General features: G+C 41.8%; 1 protein-coding gene across 1 annotated transcript in view; it reads left to right on the plus strand.

Annotated features, from left to right (window-relative positions):
- The window catches only part of CCDC170 (coiled-coil domain containing 170), an 87,655-nt gene that overhangs the window by 54,332 nt on the left and 14,070 nt on the right, over window positions 1–19,253 (plus strand). The window contains 6 exon segments of the mRNA XM_081251263.1: window positions 1,027–1,344; window positions 10,082–10,118; window positions 10,121–10,272; window positions 15,515–15,688; window positions 18,259–18,315; window positions 18,319–18,501. Of these exon segments, the coding sequence (XP_081107389.1) occupies window positions 1,027–1,344; window positions 10,082–10,118; window positions 10,121–10,272; window positions 15,515–15,688; window positions 18,259–18,315; window positions 18,319–18,501 (921 nt within the window).

A 19,253-nucleotide genomic window follows, 5' to 3' on the forward strand; every position in this document is an offset into this window, starting at 1 on the left:
TATCCTTTTTATGCCTCCTTCGACCATTCTACATATAGTAAATAGAAGTAGATGTACTGGTAACTTTCTCAATGCCCTTTATTTTTACAAACCTAATCATACATATCATATTCTTTGAAATTATTCTTCTCCGTATGGTACTCTATCTCCCTCTAACTTTTAATCCTCCTACCCACCAAATGGCTACTCCTTTCTATTTCCTTTCTGCAGGTTCTATCAGTATTGGTTTTATTTTTATGAGACGGGGGATACACAGTCAGTGAATATTGAAAGAAAGATTTTACTCTCCTTTTTTTTTTTTTTTTTTTTGCGGTACGTGGGCCTCTCACTATTGTGGCCTCTCCCGCTGTGGAGCACAGGCTCTGGACATGCAGGCTCAGCAGCCATGGCTCACGGGCCCAGCCGCTCCGCAGCATGTGGAATCTTCCCAGACTGGGGGACGAACCCGTGTCCCCTGCATCAGCAGGCGGACTCTCAACCACTGCGCCACCAGGGAAGCCCTAATCTCCTTTATACAATGATGTTTTATGATAATTCTACCTGTTACTTAAAATAGTTTTAAGGGGAGACATCTTCATTCAAATAACTTTTAGTGACTTATTAGGACTCTGAGGGTTTACTGTTAACTCAACATCAATTTCCACTTATACCAAACTTAAGAACACATAGGCCTGTAAACATATTCTGTATATGGATCGAATCTACTAGTATGTTAGCCAATGATTTGTTTTTATTAACTCTTTCCAGAGGTCCACATAGAAAAGACTTATATGTCAGTTTCCTTCTTTTTTTTTCTAGCCCTGATTTTATATCCCTTCTCTTTTTCAGACATCTAAATTTACCTAACATAGCTTTACAATTGAACAACTTTATGAAGAGAGGATAGGGCACCTAAAATTAAAAATGGAATGAGCATTTAACCCTAACTCCTTGAACTCATTAGCAAGCAAAGTAAATGAGAAGCAAATGCAGGTTCCCCTCCTTGGCTGATAATGCTATTGTCCTCACTTTCCGAAATTATTTTAGGACTTGCTCAGTGCTGTAGAGGCGAAAGAAGCTCTTGAAAGGGAAGTTAAGATCCTCCAAGAAAGGCTGCTTGCTGGCCAGCGGGGCTGGGATGCCTCAAAGCAGGAGCTGAGCCTCTTGAAGAGAAGCTCTCTGGAGTTGGAGAAGAGTTTGAAGGCCACTGTGGATGCAGCCGCAGCCTTGCAGAGCAAGTACTCCTCATTTAGGGAGAAAATTGCAGCCCTCCTGAGGAGCAGCTCGGGCACGCTTAGGCCCACGGAGGATGCCATTCTGGAGAGGATTCGTGAAATGGGCGGCCGCGAAGAGAGTGGGAAACGGGTGAGTGGGTGATGGCTGCGTACAAGCTCCTTAAGGACAGTCAGCTCCTTCATTCAGCATACTCAGTAAGTGAGTGGGTTGTCTGAGTTAGTTAAAAGTAGCATTTAAATGTGGTTGTACTACTTTCAGTTATATATTATACTCCCGAAGCCCGACCGCATACTACCATGCGGGTTCTGGACTCAGAGCTACCCGGGCTGAATCTTGGTCTCTACTGCACACTCACTTGCTCCAGATGTGACCTTGGGCAGGTTCCTGAGAGGACAGCCTCTGAGATTTTGTTTCCTGGCCTGCTGTACAGGAACAGCCCAAGGTCCACACCCCTTGTCTGAAACCCTTGGAGCCTGCTGTGGTTTTGAATTCAGAATTTTTCAGTGTGTAGGGAGGTAAAATTGTCCCCAGAAAGGTAATGGAGAAAGCACCCTTCCACATTCCTCCTCAGTGGGGTCTGGGACAGCACCCCATAATCACCACATTCATCTTCTGTGGCAAAAGCTGTGAGCAGCTCTGCTGCGTGGGACCCACCAAGACTGTGAATAGCCTCGGTCACTTCAGGTCAGGGTTTGTTGCCAAATCCTGTCAGGTCAAGCTTTGCTAGCAAATAACTTCTGGAAAAAAACCATCACCTTGCAGATCCTTTTGGATTTTGGAATTGTGGATAAGAGTTCCTGGACCTGTAACTGTATCTGCCTCTTCAGGTTATTGTTTGTTGTAAGCATTAAATGAAAAAAAATTGTTAGGAAGTCCTTAACACACTGTCTGGCAAATAGCAACAAGAAACATTAACTATTGCTGCCCCGGCCTCTCCTCCTCTCTCTCCTCCTCTCCCCTCTCTCCTCCTTTTCCTGATGTGTTGGTACCTGGAACAGTCTTTCAGGATATCTATTTAACAAGTGGATTTAAAAATGGTTTAAATCACACATATGATTGAAGCTTCCTTAATTTTGTTACCTTATTTATATTCTTAACAATTCTCATTTTCTATAAAGGTTTGCTTAGCTGGGGCTTCCCTGGTGGCGCAGTGGTTGAGAGTCCCCCTGCCGATGCAGGGGACGAGGGTTCGTGCCCCGGTCTGGGAGGATCCCACATGCTGCGGAGCGGCTGGGCCCGTGAGCCATGGCCTCTGGGCCTGTGCGTCCGGAGCCTGTGCTCCGCAACGGGAGAGGCCACAACAGTGAGAGGCCCACATACCGCAAAAAAAAAAAAAAAAAAAAAGCTTAGCTGAGTTAATTTCAGCCCACACTCTGTTTAAACTATCCTCAAATCCAGATTATTGAAGTCCTAATTAATGAAGTTTTAAGGTAAATAATATCCAAATTCTATGTATAATTCCATTAGGAACTATTCTTCTATTGAGTTCATGTTTTTGCTTGAAAGGAGAAAATGCGCTTTCCCTCCTTTTAATGATCCTAAAAAACTCAAAGTGATCACTAACTCAAAGTTCGGGGTTGCATTTGTAAATTTCCTTTAGTGATAAAACTTCTTTTAAAGAATAAATTTATTTATTTATTTATTTTTGGCTGCATTGGGTCTTCGTTGTGGTGCGCGGGCTTCTCATTGCAGTGGCTTCTCTTGTTGTGGAGCACAGGCTCAAGGTGCACAAGCTTCAGTATTTGCAGCACGTGGGCTCAGTGGTTGTGGCTCGTGGGCCCTAGAGCACGTGGGCTTCAGTAGTTGTGGTGCACCCTAGAGCGTGTGGGCTTCAGTAGTTGTGGTGCACGGGCTTAGTTTCTCTGTGGCATGTGGGCTCTTCCTGGACCAGGGGTTGAACCTGTGTCCCCTGCATTGGCAGGCGGATTCTTAACCACTGCGCCACCAGGGAAGTCCCGATAAAACATTTTTAATTCCGTTTAAAACTCTGCAAAATTCACATGTACTCCAGGAGCAGCCCTGGTGACTCCTTTGTTCAAGTGTAGGATTCTCTGTGGATATAAAATGTTCACCCCTGTAACATGTGTGGGTCTCTGAGAGTGACTCAGTTTATCTTGTGATGCAGTACACATATAGGTCCTGGACTGGGGAAGGGAATTATTTATAGGACTGGGAAAAACTTCAAGTGACTTACCTTGAATAGTAATAGACGTACTTCAATAGCTAATGGATATTTGCCATTTCATTTTATTGTTCCCTCTTCTATTTTCCCAAATGTTTTCCTAAAACTATTTTAATTCCAGCATGTGAAACATGGCATAAAGTTGTCAGCATGAAGTATATGTTTATTTTCTAAAGCAAAATGATGTGAATTGGTTAAGCTGGATATGCCTTCTCCCTCTCCTCATAAAAATGAGAATGATTCAGTGTGTTTAGTGCCTTTGTCTGCCTTTCCTACCCTGTAATTTTTTTCAATAGCTGCTCTCACTATTTAAAAGCCTGAAATCAAGCATATAGCTGGCATCTTGTGTGACTCATCTTCAAGTAAAATCAGGAGAAAATGGATTCCATATATTGTCTTAGAAATGTTTCTGAAGAATGGGAGCTTTGCAGATTGATGAATCTGTTTGTTGAGGAGGCTGCAACGCCCTGCCAGCTGCCGTGGATAAACACACAGTCCACTGTTGAGTAATACCCTTGTGCTCCGGGCCTGGCAAATTCTCCCCTTCACCGTGACTCCTACTTACTGAACATTGCTTTGCTTGTTTACCTCCTCGCTATTCATTTTCACTCTCCTCTATTTGCAGTTCGGGGTAGAACTCAGGACACCACCCACACTTTTTCAGTAAGTCATTTCTACTTGTTCCATGCTTTTCTGATTATAACAAAATCTAATTTTCTTTTTAAATGCTTTACTATATCTTAGAGCAGGGTGTCTCAGCTATTGACATTTTGAGCTGGATAATCCTTTGTTGTAAAGGCCGTTCTGTGTATTGTAGGATGTTTAGCAGCATCTCCAGCTTCTACCCACTAGATACCGATAGCACCTTCTCTTCTCCCCAGTTCGTGACAAGCAAAGATGTCTCTAGACATTGCCAAATGTCCCTGGGGAGTGGGAGATGGGCGGTGAAATCGCCCCTAGTTGAAAACCAATCTCTTAGAGGAATGTTCTACTGTCGGGTTCCCAGGAATTCTAAATGAGTGTTTCGATGTTATGCAGCCTGAAATTTCAGGACACTCGTAACAAGTGTTTTTGAAATAATGATTTCTTACACAATGACAGGAAGCCGTGACATTTTCAGATTTTAGTTTAGAATCTTGAGGCAAAGTTTTTTTTTTTTTTTTTTTTTTTTAATTTTTAGATGTTTCCAAACTGGCTAATCACCTGGCTGAGAATTGATTTGTACAGAGAGGACAGGACCATGAGTGATTTTCCATGTCGTCTCCGTAATTAGAGACAAATTAGTACAACCTTACAAAAATTTATCTAGACAGCTCGTCTGTTCTGCTTTAGAGCAGACACAAGGCTGTACATCCTCCACTGGAGCTTTTCCAGTCTGGTGTGGGAGCTTTGGGGAAGCAATCCGATGCCATAAAGGACCTGAGATGTTTCTGCAACTCCCACACTCCCCCTTCTGATCTCATCATTCTGCTCTGTTCTTAATCCTCCAATATCCTAAACCAAACGTTTGCCCAGAAGCTTCAAGTAGACTTCCTTTGACATTTAATTGTCCAGTATTATGTTATATAGTCACCCCTGGCTACAAGGACATCTGGGAAAGTACACAGGTAGAGATTTCAGCTCTCCCAGCCTCTATAGTGTATTAATTTCCTAGAATGGCCATGACAAAGTACCACTACCTGGGTGGCTTAAACAACAGAAATTTATTGTCTCACAGTTCTGGAGGCCTGAAGTCCAAAGTTAAGGTGTTAGAATTGGTGTCTTCTGAGTGCCGCAGGGGAGAATCTGTTTCACACCTCTCACCTAGCTTCTGTAGCCTCAGGTATTCCTTGGCTTATGGAACATGATCTCTCTGTGTCTTCACGTAATTTTCCTTCTACTTGTGCGTCTCTCTTTCCAAATTTCCTCTTTTAATAAGGACACCAGTCACATTGGATTAGGGCCCATCCTCAAAACCTAATTTTAACTTGATTATCTCTGTAAAGATTCTGTTTCCAGATAAGGTCACATTCTGAGGCACCAGGGCACTTCCCCACATCTCTTTTAGGGTGACCCAATTCAAATCATAATAAAAGTTGACATACACAGCTTTTATTATGTATGTCATACTTTTATTATGTATGACGGGTGTAGGGCTAGCCTGTCGATAAAGTTGGCCATACATACTGACAAGAAGGAAGGATAATTTGATTGGCTCCTGATAACTTATTTTTTATATTTCTTGAGTGAAAATCTGGTTTGAATAATCAGAAGAGAATTGTTCATGTCCAAAAGGCACTGGCCCTTAAGTGACCTAAGTAGCTCTTTCTTCAGTTTTGAGCTCTCGTGTTTCCATTGGGTTTAATCTTAGGGCAAAAGTGCCTCTCTGGAAAAATCAACAACTACCTGTCCTTGGGAAGTAAATTAATTCTGTTAGGGCATTATGACTTCACTTCCAAAATCCAAGCTTCTTGTTTTTGAAGTATGGTTTATTTCAGGGCCTTCTTTTTGTTTTTTAAAAATTGAGATATGTATTCTTTATTACAATCCACCTCCCTCTTCCCTGCCCTATTCCATGTATCTCTAGTGTTGAAATCCCTGGCACATCTTGTCCCACAGAGTATCAGGGATATATTAACAAATGACACTAAGAAAAAGGAGGAGAAAAAAAAAAAGGAAAGAAAATCACATTTCTTGGTGTGAGAAACACAACACAACTTGACATTTTCTGTTGTGTTTTTTTTTTTTTTTTTTTTTTTGTGGTACGCGGGCCTCTGACTGTTGTGGCCTCTCCCGTTGTGGAGCACAGGCTCTGGATGAGCAGGCTTAGCGGCCATGGCTCACGGGTCCAGCCGCTCCACGTCATGTGGGATCTTCCCGGACCGGGGCACGAACCCGTGTCCCCTGCGTCGGCAGGCGAATTCTCAACCACTGCACCACCAGGGAAGACCAACAACTTTACAGTTTTGATGGGACACATATATTCACCGGGGCACTGGCATTTGATGTTCCTAAGAACTGAGTCAGATTGGAATGTTAATTTATTTGAATAAAAATATGTAAATTTAACTTTGAAAAGACTTGGTGGTATCATATTCATGGAGATCTAGGTAAGCGTATGAAAGTAAGTTCTGTGGTGCATAGAATATAGGGAAGTTCATAGCTGTTTGCTCCTCTCTGGATGCCAGAATCTTGGCAGGGAGGTTGGGTAGGCTCTGCACAGGCCAGCCATACTGGTGTTTTTAAAAGTTATACTCTTCTGAGTCTGCAGGTTCCATGGAACACTTTCAGATCCACCCAGGGTGAGGATGCAGGAGGGACCCCCTCACCTTATTCCTTATTTGTCTTTCCCAGAAAGACTTCTAGTTGAAAAACAGGCTCTATGGGCTGAAAAGAGTTTGAGAAACATGATATAATATAATTCCTGAAAGGCTCCATAAACTCTTTATGACAAAAGCAAAGAACTGAGTGAACCCACATACTGGAGGAGTAATACTGATGATAAAGGTGGATGCAGCTAAGAATAGAACTACCATATGACCAAGCAATCCCACTCCTGGGCATATACCCTGAGAAAACCATAATTCAAAAAGAGTCATGTACCACAGTGTTCATTGCAGCTCTATTTACAATAGCCAGGACATGGAAGCAACCTAAGTGTCCATCAACAGATGAATAGATAAAGAAGATGTGGCACATATATACAATGGACTATTACGCAGCCATAAAAAGAAATGAAATTGAGTTATTTGTATTGAGGTGGATGGACCTAAAGACTGTCATACAGAGTGAAGTAGGTCAGAAAGAGAAAAACAAATACCGTATGCTAACACATATATATGGAATCTAAAAAAAAAAAAGGTTCTGAAGAACCTAGGGGCAGGACAGGAATAAAGGCGTAGACGTAGAGAATGGACTTGACGACACAGGGAGGGCGAAGGGTAAGCTGTGACAAAGTGAGAGAGTGGCATGGACATATATACACTACCAAATGTAAAATAGATAGCTAGTGGGAAGCAGCCGCATAGCACAGGGAGATCAGCTTGGTGCTTTGTGTCCACCTAGAGGGGTGGGATAGGGAGGGTGGGAGGGAGACACAAGAGGGAGGAGATATGGGGATATATGTATGTGTATAGCTGATTCACTTTGTTATACAGCAGAAACTAACACACCATTGTAAAGCAATTATACTCCAATAAAGATGTTAAAAAAAAAAAGTGGATGCAATATGCTGAACTTCAGTTGGGTATGGAATACTGGGCTACTCGAATTATCTAATTTAGCTCATCTGCTCATCATAGCAAAGTCTATGAGTTTCAGAGAGGTTAATTTTTTGCTTCAGTTAACATGCTGGTAAGTGGTAGAGTGAGGACTTGAAATCAGGACTGTCTGACTTTAAAGTCCCTGTTCCACAGTCTGGTCTACATCAGGTGTCTGCTTCTTCCTTCAGGGTCATTATCACTCTCTGAGTCTAGTTACTGCACTTGCTCGAGGTCATTACTGATTGACTTCCATTGAAGACTTTGCTCTCCTCTGGTAAGGTCTGCAGCGTGTTGACTGTGGCTAAGTGATCACACAGTTTTCCATCTCTCCAGCTGAGATTTTCTGCATCTGTTAGCTCTTTGGTTTCATTCTCTTTGCCAGGTCAACTGTGAGATAGGAGAACTGTGGAAGGATCTTCAGGTAGAAAGACTTACTTTCTACTGGGAGTCCAATGTGAAACCACATTATCAGTTGCACAGAAACGTGTCATCCCTTGTACAACATAATATCATTCGACAGCCCCTTAGGAGCCAGTATCTTGAGGACGTTGTTTGATAGCCCTTGTTCTGTAGGTTACTTTGTATATGGTACTTAATGCATTTCATGCATTAAGGTCAGATCTACTATTGCACTAAAGGTAGGAAATATGAAATGAGGGTTCTTAGAGCCTCATAGTCTATAATGAAATTATAAATTTCCTTTGGAAATGGAATTCCTTGGATATGATGCTGAGCAGCTTGCCATCAAATAGCTGATTTCAAACACCCAAAGGAGTATAGAATTAATTGAATTATAGGCCTCGGACCTTGAGAGCCTTAGAAGGACAAAATTAGAGAGTTCAGAGATTAAGTAATTTAACCTTCCTGATTGTAGCACTTCAGCCCCCCATAACATTCTTAACAAATGATTGGCCAAATTCTAGCCTTCTCCAGTGACTGGGACCTCCACTGCCTGACGTGAAGATGCTTAAAATATGAGGTAAAAACAAACCCACAAAATTGCATATATAATATCTCAACTATATTTTAGCAATACATACAAATAAATTATTAAAAAATATTAATAGTTGTTGCCTCTGAGTGGTGGGATCATGGGAATTAGCTTTGCTTATTTACACTTTTGTTTTTGTCCGTAATGAATCTTCTTATACAGTGAGTATGTATCACTTTGAAATTATTGGGGCTGGGGGAGATTCTTTACATTAGCATAAGATTCTTTGATTTATACCTTTTGGTCCTCATCTTGAGCTCTGAGGGCAACTCAGAACAAATCCTACTATTCTTCTATATAATCGCTTTTTAAAATAGTTGAAGACAGCTTGAATGTCTTCTTGCCTTTAAATTTGGTTGTTTGTAGATAGGCAAACAGGAATTTTATTTTTTTTAAACCTGAGACTGTAAGTCTGAGACCGTCAAGATATTTTAATTTCTGTGAGAATGGTACTGAGTATTATGTAAATATCTACTACATTTCCCTTTCTTCTTCCAAAATAAACCATCAGAGCCAAACAGATGTATCACCTCAAACTTGGTGTTTTTATTGAATTCAGCATTTTCTGAAAATTGGATTTGGCAGAATCAATTTGAGTAATCTCAAAGTGTACTTGAGCTGTTTGGTAAATTTAAGTTCTTGGTTTAAGGGAAGGTCAGGACAAAGAGGGAAACTCCAGGAAAGGATGGAAGTGTTTGGCAAAGTAGGGGGTTGTGTAGAGTTTTGGGTCCTTTAATGGAGAAATAGTGATTTTATGCTTTAGACGAGGAGGTGGTGATCAGATTTCCTTGCCTTCTTATACTCCGCTATTGACCGTATTTAGAGTCATTATATTAGTGGAATTTTGCCCTTTCAAATGCTAAAACGATGACATACTCCAAAAGTATTCAGCACAGACGCAGTACCACTGCACTTTAGTGCATGAGTAACCAATATGCAATAGAAAGTTCTAAAAAAAACTTGAAAAAATATCTTTCTGCCTTGAATTCCTGATAACGTCTCAAGGTTACCTATCAAGATTACCTCATTGTATAATCTTAATCTGGTATATGTGGTGAAAGAGTTTCTCTGGAAAACTCAAAGTACTTTGAAACTCAAAGTTTTCAAAGTACTTTCTGTCTGAATTCTTTTTCCAACTAAGCTTTGAAACTCCTAAATTAATAGTAGTTTTAGGAGTAAGTGTTTTCCCTAAATAATTCTCGAGGAACCTGTTTAAGGAATTATATAAAAATTAAAAATACCAGTAAAATATTTTATTAGCTAACGAATGTAGGTTTATTTCAAGCAGAGGCAAATACAGCTATCCATTACCTGTTTTTTTTAAGTTAATTGTTACAAAGAATCTGGAAGCTGGTGTTATAAATAGTTTTGTCCCTTCCTCTAAGCACTAGATTTTAACACTTTGTTGCATCTGAAACAAGGCTTATCCTTGTTCTGTTTCTTTGTTTCCAGATGGTCTCCCAGCTTGAAGCCCAAATATCTGAGCTTGTTGAAATGAGTCTGGGTTTCACCAGAGAGCTCTACAGAGAGCCCAGAAAGCAGAAAACAAGTTGGAGCCTCTTCAGGGTCAGCTGACACACCTGGAGGGAGAGCTGGTCTCTGGAGACGTTTGGCGAGACAACTTGAATTTCGAGAAGCAAAAAGTAATAACCTGAGGGCATGTCCATGGGTGGAAACATCTGCTGCAGTATAAAATTTCACCTGCAAATATTTTGAATTTTACAGTACTTTGGTAGATTGGTTAAGTTCTGAGTTCTGAGTAAATTTCAAGGAACAGTGGATATTGTTTTGGTGTTCCTTCCTATTGTTTGGAGCTTCCTTGATTCAAGTTACTTCAATTAAATTCAACAGGTATTTATTGAACGTCTGTTATATATGAGACTCTGAAGGTTTGGAGGGTAAGGTATAACATGCAGTTCTTGACCATAAAACCTCATGATTCAATAGAGGAGACAGACATTCAAATAATTTGCTGTACTATAAGGCTATAAGTGTTATAATAGATGTATTGATCAACAGAGTGCTCTAGGAGTCCAGTGAAGGGAGTGATAAATTCTGGATGAGGGGAGAATATTACAGTGGAGGAGATAATCAAGTTCATCTTTGAAGGATAAGTAGGATTTTAGTGGAGAGAAAGAGCAGATACTGTAGGGGAAACAGTTTGAACAAAAGCATGAAAGTTGCAAGTGCATAAGTATATTCAGAGAGCTCAGAGTAGCTGTTCCCATGTGGCTGGAACGTGGCATTCTTGGTGAGGCTCTGGCAGGAGAGCAGACTGGACTGGCTTGGGTTATGAAGGTTGAGTTATCTTTATTCTGTAGACTATGATGTGCAATAAGTGACTTTTGAACATCACAGTATTTTAGAAAGATCTCATCACTGTGGAGCTGGGATTGCCATGTGGAGAGACTCAGAAATGATAGTGGTGATAGCCCAGCGGGAGACAAGGAAAGTAGAGTGAGAAGAGATGGGGTCTAAGCTCAAGATTTGACCCTGGGAAGACCATTGGTGACATCTGAGCGGCAGTTTTAGTAGAGCGGTGGGGAATAGGAGGGGTGACCAGTAAGAGAAGGGCTAGAGACTTAGACGACTACCAAGTCTGGTGAGCAAAGAGAAAAGAGGCATGAAGCCAAAGCTGAGAAAAACAGGATCAGGGAAAGGTTTTATCAGACAGAATGGCAAGGTACATGTTTGTACCTTGTCACGGGCATCTGTAGGGGAAGGAAAAGAGAGACAAATGGGCACAAGAGCATAGGTGCAGAGTTTGGCATGAAAAATACTCTTCAGTTGAAAAATCTGTACTCTGGACACTCATGCATTTTCATTCTCTGTACTTAAAAAAGTTGAGGACGCATCATGCCTGTGTTGAGGGTTGGATATGCAAAGATGCCTAAGAGGTGTCTGTGAGAAATCCTAGCGTCATGGATGAGATGGGCAAACCAGGGCACAATTAGTACAGTTAGTGCTACAATCAAGATAGGTATAGAATGCCACAGGAATTCAGATAAAGGAGTAATTACTTCTTCCCTATTTCTGTGTGTGAGGAAATGAGCCATATTCACACAAATGGTTACATGTGAGAGGGGCCCGAAAGAATGAGTAGGAACTTGGCAGGCAGAAGCGGTGGGGAAGGAATTTGAGGCAGAGGGGACGGCAGGAAAGATGAAGAAATAGAGGGTGACAGGGAGACTGGAACGTGATGCTTGCTGAGGCAGAGACAGGAGGCAGCTCTCAAGGTGGCAGGAATAACTGAGGCGGGGCAGGCTGATTACGCGAGGCTTTATCCTGTGGGTAACGGAAAGCCACAGGAGGGTTCTGACCAAAAGAAAGGTTTTTCTGAAGGCAGAGTGGCTCTGAGAGTCTAGAGGCTAAAGGAAGGAGCCCGTTGGGGGATTCTTAGGATAGTTTTGATCAGAAGATAATAAGGGTTTGGATCAAGTAGGGGTTTTGTAAGGATGGGGATAGATTTGAAGAATTTGGGAGGGTGAAGGGAATTTCTTGAACGGATGTCTGAAAAAGGTGTGTTGATTGAAATTTTGAGCTTGAAAGGAAATCCTGCACCTGAGTATAATGCATTAAATTGGAAGATATCTGACTGCCGGACCTCTACACCTAGATGTTCCACCAACACCTTGCACTAAACATATTCAAAACAAAAATGATTCCCTCTCCTCAAACGTGTCCCTCTCCTGCCTCAGTGATGGTGAGGTTATCTGCCTCAGTCGCCCAAGCCAAAATCCTGAGAGGCACCTGCAACGCTTCCCTCTTTTCAGCCAATTCCTAAGCACTGTAAATTCTGTCTCCTCAAAAGATCTCAAACATCCCCTCCCCCATCTCTGATTTAGAAGCAGTGCTTTGGTTCGGAGCATGATTTGCACGGACTGCAGAAAAACCCTTCTAACTGATCTCCCCACTGCTCCCAGGGTGGTCTTAATAAAATGCGTGTCTAATCTTAGCTTCCTCCATCCTAAAACTGGTCAAGGGCTCTGTATGGTTCTCACGATCAGGTCCTGATTCTTTCTTTACATGGCTGTGACCTGGCCAGTTTCCAAGTCCAGGCTCTCTCTCACCTGCAATCTCTCCAGCCAATGGTGGCAAAGTCAGAGCCCTCCTGAGACCAGCAGGGTGTGCGGGGAGTGGTCAGAGTCCAAAGACATCCACATTCAAATTTGTAATGTGGCCAAAGAAAAGAAGGCCCCCTTGGCAATCCATATTGCACATTGCTGGTCTCTCTGAGAAAATGTTCTCCTTACCTTCTTCTAGGAATAACTTTCCCTCAAGACTCAGCTCCAATGTCAATTCCTCTGGAAGCCTTTCCTCAGAGGCTTAGTTCTTCACGCAACACGTACCTGGCTCTGTCACGGCACTAATCACCCTTTTTGTGTCCATGTCTTAATTCGTCTTTTCCAATCAACTCAGAACTTCTTGAGGCCCGGGGAAATAATTTTTTCTGGATTTTTCCAGGGCTTAGAGCAAGAATCAATAAATATTATTTAAATAATAGAAGAAGCATATCAAAGGCAAGACTTTTAGGTCGATAGTTGTCTCTTCCCGCCTTCGTTAGGATGACTCATTAGTTTTAATTGAGGTTATGCCAAAATAGCTTTCAGTTATGCAATCAAGGTGTGTAAACTGATTCTGCCCATGGTGAATCTTTCATAGATAACAGCCTATAAAATAGTAATAGTAGCCTTACTGCCTAGTAAGGCTAGTAGGCATGTAAGATTGAAAAGCAAAGGTGTATAGAGATTAAATTTAAATACAGGTAATTGAGGTAAATTTATTTATTTATATTTTTATTTTTTTGCAGTACGCGGGCCTCTCACTGTTGTGGCCTCTCCCGTTGCGGAGCACAGGCTCCGGACGCACAGGCTCAGTGGCCATGGCTCATGGGCCCAGCTGCTCCGCGGCATGTGGGATCTTCCTGGACCGGGGCACGAACCCACGTCCCCCTGCATCGGCAGGGGGACTCTCAACCACTGCGCCACCAGGGAAGCCCCGAGGTAAATTTAAATAGTAGGCATGTAAGATTGAAAAGCAAAGGTGTATAGAGATTAAATTTAAATACAGGTAATCGAGGATTATACGACATAGAATATATTCATGCTAGACTGTGATTCAAATGAACAAAATGTACAGGAATCCTGTCAGCAACCTTACTTTCTGAGGCTTAGCCAAGATCCTTGAAAAGGCACTTTCTCTGTGGGGTCTTGGCTTAGTCCTGTCTTAATCCCCTTTGGCCTGCTGTAGATCCTTGAATGCTGAGTGGATGGGTCATATGTAGAAATAGAAAGAGAGGCTTTTATACCCTCGCATGAAAGGTACCAACTCTATTTTATTTAAAATACAAACAGTAGCGGTTATTTTGCTTTCATCTGCATAGATTAGAAATGAAATAGTCCATGAGGGGGGCTGACCCAACATTAAGAAGTGACAAACTGGGGCTTCCCTGGTGGCACGGTGGTTAAGAATCCGTCTGCCAATGCGGGGACACAGGTTCGAGCTCTGGTTAGGGAAGATCCCACGTGCTGCAGAGCAACTAAGCCTGTGTGCCACAACTACTGAGCCTGTGCTCTAGAGCCCCCGAGCCACAACTACTGAAGCCTGCGAGCCACAACTACCGAAGCCCGCATGCCTAGAGCCCGTGCTCTGCAACAAGAGAAGCCACCACAATGAGAAGCTCACATGCTGCAACGAAGAGTAACCCCCGCTTGCTGCAACTAAAGAAAGCCCGCACGCAGCAATGAAGACCCAAGACAGCCAAAAAAAGAAGTGACAAACTGATGATTCAGAGACAAAAACAGCCTGTGGTGGTCCTGTCACACAATACAGCAGCAATGTCTGTAATGGCTGTGACTTACAGGAGAGATGAAGTTTTATGTATGCTTTTCAACAAAATTGGAAAATATACACTCACAAATAATTTCATTCTGATGACTGAGATATAGATAGTTCTGTGCTTTGAGCTGGCATGCTTTAGTCATCAGGAAATGATACTTATTTAAACATATAATTGCCTAAAAATGCCAGATGGATGAGTTATTGCAATGAGAAGGAAATTTCAAAGATAGAACCCAGATCATGAAATTATGTTATAGAAAGGTCATTGATGGATTTATTTATCCGTCAGGCACTTAGTAAGGATTAATGTCTGGCATGATGAGATAAGCCACAGAAATCAAGTGGAGGAAGATCCTAGGGTAGTTTTGTAACTTTAACCTGTTAAACTATGAACCTTGACTTCCCTGATACAGCTCAATTTTAGAATGTTGTTCCTTTAACTTTGATACATTAAAAACTTTTAAAGACATTTTCTAAAGAATTTTAACTTACAAAAACGAAAATGTTGCCCAAGTTTGTTTGTATGGAGAGCTCTGGTTTTAGCATGATTTGTAGAACCCAAGAAGTGTAAAATGGCAACCGGCTAATTGGTCAATTTCCACCTTGGAGGCCAGGACCCACTTAGGTGGACAAAATTTCCATGGAAGGTATGTGGATGAGTGGATCGCAGGGGCTGGATTAGCCAGTAGATCCCAGGAGCTGGGAGGGTCATGGTAGTAGCAGCATGTACCCAAAGCAGAGAGAGGCAGATGCAGTCAGGAGCGTGCCGCATTTGTCAGGTGGCAGGGTTAAGAAGAGTGTATAATGTTAGACTGAACATCAAGGCCACTGACCAGGAGAGTCAAGAGAATTTGGACAAGGAACAGAACATGGAGCTGGCAAGGTGGTTCAAGAATTCATCACCAAGCACTGGAGTCAGGGCCTGGGCTCTGTACTGGGTTTAATGAGAACTACCTGTAAGCTTGGGAGAAAGACAAGGATTCTGTGAGATCACCTGTTAACTCTACTTTTGTGTCCCATTTTCATTTTTGTTCTTGGGTTTAGTATCTTAAATTTCTGGATCAGCTTTCAGAGAAAATGAAGTTGGACCAGATGGCTGCTGAACTTGGCTTCAACTCGCGTCTGGATGTAGTTTTAGCTCACACAGAGCAGCTGGTCCGCCTCGAGAGCCGCACAGTCATTGAAAACAAGACGATCGCCTACAGTTTACACAGAAAGGTAGGGGATATTGCTGGTGTTGAGAGAAGGAAATTCTGAGAAACTTAAATCTTGAAAAATAATTTATTTCCACCATATTTGCCAGTGTGGCTAGGAAACATATTATACAAATATGTATTTAGAAGCCAAGTCTCTATTTCAAGTCTGAAGGGAAAGTAAGTGTATCATCTAAGGTTATGTTTGACTGTGAATAGCTTAAACAAGTTGAAGTGGTCTTTTTGGTGCTTTTTTCTCTCACATCCATTTCTGGAGGTAAGCAGCTTAGAGTGAGTTGGCAGCTCTACTCTGTAAAGTTTCCAAGGACCCAGGCTCCTTTCAGCACAGTAATTGCCCATCCCTAGGGTGGTCCTTATTGTCATGGGTCACAGTGGTGCCTAGAACCATTATATCTGTGTTCCGGGCAGAAGGTTAAAAAAGAAAGGGATGAAGAAGAGGGATGCAAAAGAACATGCATGAGCTGTCTTTTAAAGGAGGCTCCCAGAGTTTTCTATGTGAACTTGTGTTGTATCCCACAGCTAGAATGTGTTCTGATGGCAAAACCTAGCTGCAAGGGAGGCTGGGAACTGTAGCCTGTACTCTGGGTAGCCATTTGTCTAGCTGAAAAAGTCAGTTCCTATGACTATGGGAGAAGGGGAGAGCTGGGCAACATCCAGCAGTCTCACCTTTATATAAGTTGTCTTGCGCTAGAAAGTAGAGAGGAGAAGAGTTTACTTTCCACTCACTCAAAGGAAGACTTAGAAACAGTTTAGACGACATAAATGAATGAATGGATGAAACATAAAAACATAATTATTATGTAATTATTGGCATTGGGGGAAGAAAGAGGAAAACACAGATGTGTCCTTAGAATAGTTCTTAGGAGAAAATTCTATGGTAGAATTATCGTATATAGGCTGCTTAATGAGTCACATCTGGGTTCTCAGTTTGGTTCAACCAAGCTGTGTGACATTGGGCAAATTATATACTTCTCTGTCTGCGTTTCCTCGTATTTAAGATGGGGATGATACCTACCTCATGAGGTTGTTAATAAATAGCATTTTTGTACTCTTGGTTCATAGAGGATGCTCTATTCATATTTGACCTCTTCTCCATTTACTGTATCTTAAGGAATATTTTATAAAAGAAAGCAGACAACCCCTAGTACCATCAGAGACATTAAACTGAGCTACAACTCTTTCTGAAGTTCTCAGATAATTGATTTTTCCTCAATATCCAATATTATTCCTTCTTAAGTATTATAAAATTATTAAAATCACCAGTGTACAGAACTTACCACGGTAAATTTGCAGTAGAGTGAAATGTGACATGAAGAAGCTCAGGAAAGGGAGTTTAGTTAGAGAAATACTAAAAGCGCCTTGTTAAAAAAGGATGTGGGCATGGACATTGCTGTCACTGTGAGACAAGATCTTTAAGCCCTCATTTCAGTGAGCCCTTCACACCTTCAAACACTTTACTAGTGCAGAATATGTAATTAGGGAAAATGGGATGGTCTTTAGCTCTAACCATCTATAATTCTACACGATTCCAATTCCCAGTGTTTGTAAGAGATGAAAGAGGTTCCTGTACTTAATATTCTACTCACTAATTGTGACATGTGAAGCCCAGGAGGATTTTTTTCACCTCCTAGAGTCCATAATCTTTTTCTAAAAACCATTACAATTTCTTTCATCCAGTTTGACCGTCGATGCTAAGTGCTATTTGCAGGCCCTCTTCAGCCTGGTTTGTGGATGGTGTAAGGTCTGGCGTATAGTAAAGACACTAATGAAGCAATGCCTTCTTGAAGTCCCTTCTATTTCTAAGATTTTCAATATACAAAGAAAGCTTTCCTCAAAATCTCCTTCATATGGCTTACTTTAAAAATATATCAACTCCCAGGGCTTCCCTGGTGGCGCAGTGGTTGAGAATCTGCCTGCCGATGCAGGGGACACGGGTTCATGCCCCGGTCCAGGAAGATCCCACATGCCGCGGAGCGGCTGGGCCCGTGAGCCATGGCCGCTGAGCCTGCGCGTCCGGAGCCTGTGCTCCGCAACGGGAGAGGCCACAACAGTGAGAGGCCCGCGTATCACACACACACAAAATATATATATATATATATATATATATAGGTGCCACTCAACCTGGTTCTAAGTGATTGAAACTAGTCACATTGGGTTTTCTGGACTAATTTACACTTTATCTTCTTTCAGAAAAGACCAGTACAAGTATAGTTGCCATGGGGTGTTGGAGAGGATTTTGTCTGTCTTATTATGTTCTGCTCTTGATAAGCCCATTTTAGTAGTTTTAAAAGTAATTTTACATTTTTATTATGATGCACATAATGTTGGAGGGAATCAGACATTGAAAGCCTACTCCTTTGTGCGTTTTCTGTGGCTCTTTTGTCTCATACTTTGCAGCTACCAAATTAATTCTTGGAAAAATAGGGATAGAAAAATGCAATCAGGAAAATCTGATGGTTTACAAATTAGTCTTATTGAAGTGTAGATAAAGATCAACATTATCTGAGTAATTCATTTATATTTACTGACTATTCAATGATTATTTTTAAAAAATCCCTGTTTGTATCAAACTAGCTAAAGACTCAGAAAGAAAGACTGGAGAGCAAAGAGCTGCACATGAACCTCCTCCGGTAAAAAATAGCCCAGCTGGAGGAAGAGAAGCAGGTGCATTCGGCATCGGCTGTGGAGAGGGACGAGGCCAATGTCACCATCAGGAAGTTGCAGAAGAAGGTGGAGAGGCTGCAGAAGGAGCTGAGTGTGTGTCGAGAATTGAACACTGAGCCCAAAGCCAAACTGGCTGACACCAATGAGCTTAAGGCAAGTGCCCAGCTGCATTTCCTTGTCACTGTCTGTGTGTGTTTCTATAAAAGTTTATGCAAAAGCGTGACAGCCTTTAAAGGGACACACCAGAAAAAAAAAAAGCTGAAAATTTCCTCTGATTTTCTAGAGTTGTGAGAAAAATGCAAATATTCCACAAATCAGCATAGTCGATCAATTTCGTGTCTCTTCAATATTTGAAATGAAGCCATAGTTGCTGGGTGAAAAGTCAGTCAGAAAGGGGTGATGTGATGTACAGAAAATAAAAACATTTCTTCAAAGTGTGGGTGACTCTAATGGAAGGGATCATGTAGGGATTTTTCACATAGGAATTTGCTTAGAGAAAATGAGAAAATGAACAGAAGTGTTCGCGGAGAAGAGGGGGCCGCAGGTGTGTGTTGTGCTGTGCGATGTGTCACACCAAGTGGTGAAGAGGGCAGACAGGTTGGGGTGATGTGATTCCTGGATTCGAGGTGTTCGGCTTCTAATGAATACAGAGGAGAACGAAATTAGAACTTGGGATTTTAAAAAATGTTTTAATATCACGTATGTGTGCCACTGGCAATAATACATAACCTCATGTACGCATGTCGCCCCTGGCAGATACCCGTGTCGTGAAAACGGGCAACAGTGATGTCCTTGCTCTTCGCAGACACGGGCTCTGAAGTGGACTTTTGGAATGTTTCTGAATCTGGAAACAGACCAGTTGGGAAAAGGAATCTGGAATGAAGCCAGCACTTGAATCTGTGTAG

The sequence above is a fragment of the Mesoplodon bidens genome (assembly GCF_964165515.1).
Source record: "Mesoplodon bidens genome assembly, chromosome: 12".
NCBI lineage: Eukaryota > Metazoa > Chordata > Mammalia > Artiodactyla > Ziphiidae > Mesoplodon > Mesoplodon bidens.